The sequence below is a fragment of the Trichoplax adhaerens genome, genomic scaffold (genome assembly GCF_000150275.1).
Source record: "Trichoplax adhaerens TRIADscaffold_3 genomic scaffold, whole genome shotgun sequence".
NCBI classification, from domain to species: Eukaryota; Metazoa; Placozoa; class Uniplacotomia; order Trichoplacea; family Trichoplacidae; genus Trichoplax; species Trichoplax adhaerens.
The window spans coordinates 3,956,341-3,958,426 of record NW_002060945.1 but is presented as its reverse complement, the minus strand read 5'-3'; the positions used below and the strand labels follow the sequence as shown (position 1 = coordinate 3,958,426).

The window sequence follows — 2,086 nt, the reverse complement described above, 5'->3', positions numbered from 1 at the left end:
TACTAACGGCTCATACACGTGTCATTGTACGCAAGGATACACAGGCGATGGAATTACATGTACAGATAATAACGAATGCTCATCAGGAACTCATTCATGTTCCGTTAATGCCGATTGCTATAACAATAATGGGTCTTATACTTGTATATGTCGTACTGGTTATTCTGGAAACGGATTTACATGCCAAGACGTCAACGAATGCTCTACAACAAATCAATGCGATTCTAACGCTAATTGTAATAATACAGCCGGATCTTATACGTGCCAATGTAATAACGGATATGTAGGCGATGGTAGAACGTGTAACGATGTCGATGAATGTCTATCAGAAGTAGATCGATGTTCAATCCACGCTTATTGTAATAACACGATCGGATCTTATACTTGTCAATGCAACATAGGATTTTCGGGTAACGGAATATCTTGCAACGATATTAACGAGTGTACAACAGAAACTTACAGCTGTTCTATCTACGCAAACTGTAATAATACTATTGGATCGTATATGTGTACTTGTAATAACGGTTATAAAGGTAACGGCATCACTTGTCAAGATATCGACGAATGTATTACTAATAACCTTAACATGTGTAGTAATAACTCGAACTGCGTTAATACAAACGGATCGTACGACTGTCTATGTAATACTGGATTCTCTGGAAACGGATTAATATCTTGTACAGATATAGACGAATGTTCAAATAATCTAGATAACTGTCACACTAACGCTCAATGTATTAATTCAGTCGGATCTTATACGTGCCAATGTAATAACGGATACGTAGGCGATGGTAGAAGCGTGTAACGATGTCGATGAATGTCTATCAGAAGTACATCGATGTTCAATCCACGCTTATTGTAATAACACGATTGGATCTTATATTTGTCAATGCAACATAGGATTTTCGGGTAACGGAATATCTTGCAACGATATTAACGAGTGTATATCAGAAACTTACAACTGTTCTATCTACGCAAACTGTAATAACACTATTGGATCGTATATGTGTACTTGTAATAACGGTTACAAAGGTAACGGCATCGCTTGTCAAGATATCGATGAATGTATTACTAATAACCTTAACATGTGTAGTAATAACTCGAGCTGCGTTAATACAAACGGATCGTACGACTGTCTATGTAATACTGGATTCTCTGGAAACGGATTAATATCTTGTACAGATATAGACGAATGTTCAAATAATCTAGATAACTGTCACACTAACGCTCAATGTATTAATTCAGTCGGATCTTATACGTGCCAATGTAATAACGGATATGTAGGCGATGGTAGAACGTGTAACGATGTCGATGAATGTCTATCAGAAGTACATCGATGTTCAATCCACGCTTATTGTAATAACACGATTGGATCTTATACTTGTCAATGCAACATAGGATTTTCGGGTAACGGAATATCTTGCAACGATATTAACGAGTGTACAACAGAAACTTACAGCTGTTCTATCTACGCAAACTGTAATAACACTATTGGATCGTATATGTGTACTTGTAATAACGGTTACAAAGGTAACGGCATCACTTGTCAAGATATCGACGAATGTATTACTAATAACGTTAACATGTGTAGTAATAACTCGAACTGCGTTAATACGAACGGATCGTACGACTGTCTATGTAATACTGGATTCTCTGGAAACGGATTAATATCTTGTACAGATATAGACGAATGTTCAAATAATCTAGATAACTGTCACACTAACGCTCAATGTATTAATACTCTTGGATCATTCCGTTGTCGTTGTAAATCTGGCTATTACGGAAATGGTATCTCTTGTACTCCGATTGTTACCTGCTATGGAAATAATAACTGCGATACCAAAGCAAGCTGTCTCATATATAATAATAACTACTATTGCAGCTGTAAGATCGGATATTATTCTAATAGTGTATTATCTGAAACACGACTTCAATCAGATACTCATTGTCAACGTGGAGATATCTTTAACGGTAGTCTTAAACTCGCCGGTACTTTCGATCAACAACTAAATAATCCTAACACGACAACATATCAAACACTTAAACAAAAAGTCGTAACTGCTCTCACAATAACACTTAATTCATC

At 36.3% G+C, this 2,086-nt stretch overlaps 1 protein-coding gene across 1 annotated transcript in view; it reads left to right on the top strand.

Annotated features, from left to right (window-relative positions):
* TRIADDRAFT_54447 (uncharacterized protein) overlaps positions 1 to 2,086 on the top strand; it is a gene marked incomplete at both ends in the record, with an annotated part of 11,691 nt that overhangs the window by 6,777 nt on the left and 2,828 nt on the right. Inside the window, 2 exons of the mRNA XM_002110933.1 lie at positions 36 to 791; positions 901 to 1,989. Coding sequence (XP_002110969.1) covers positions 36 to 791; positions 901 to 1,989 — 1,845 coding nt within the window. The remainder of the gene's footprint in view (positions 1 to 35; positions 792 to 900; positions 1,990 to 2,086) is intronic.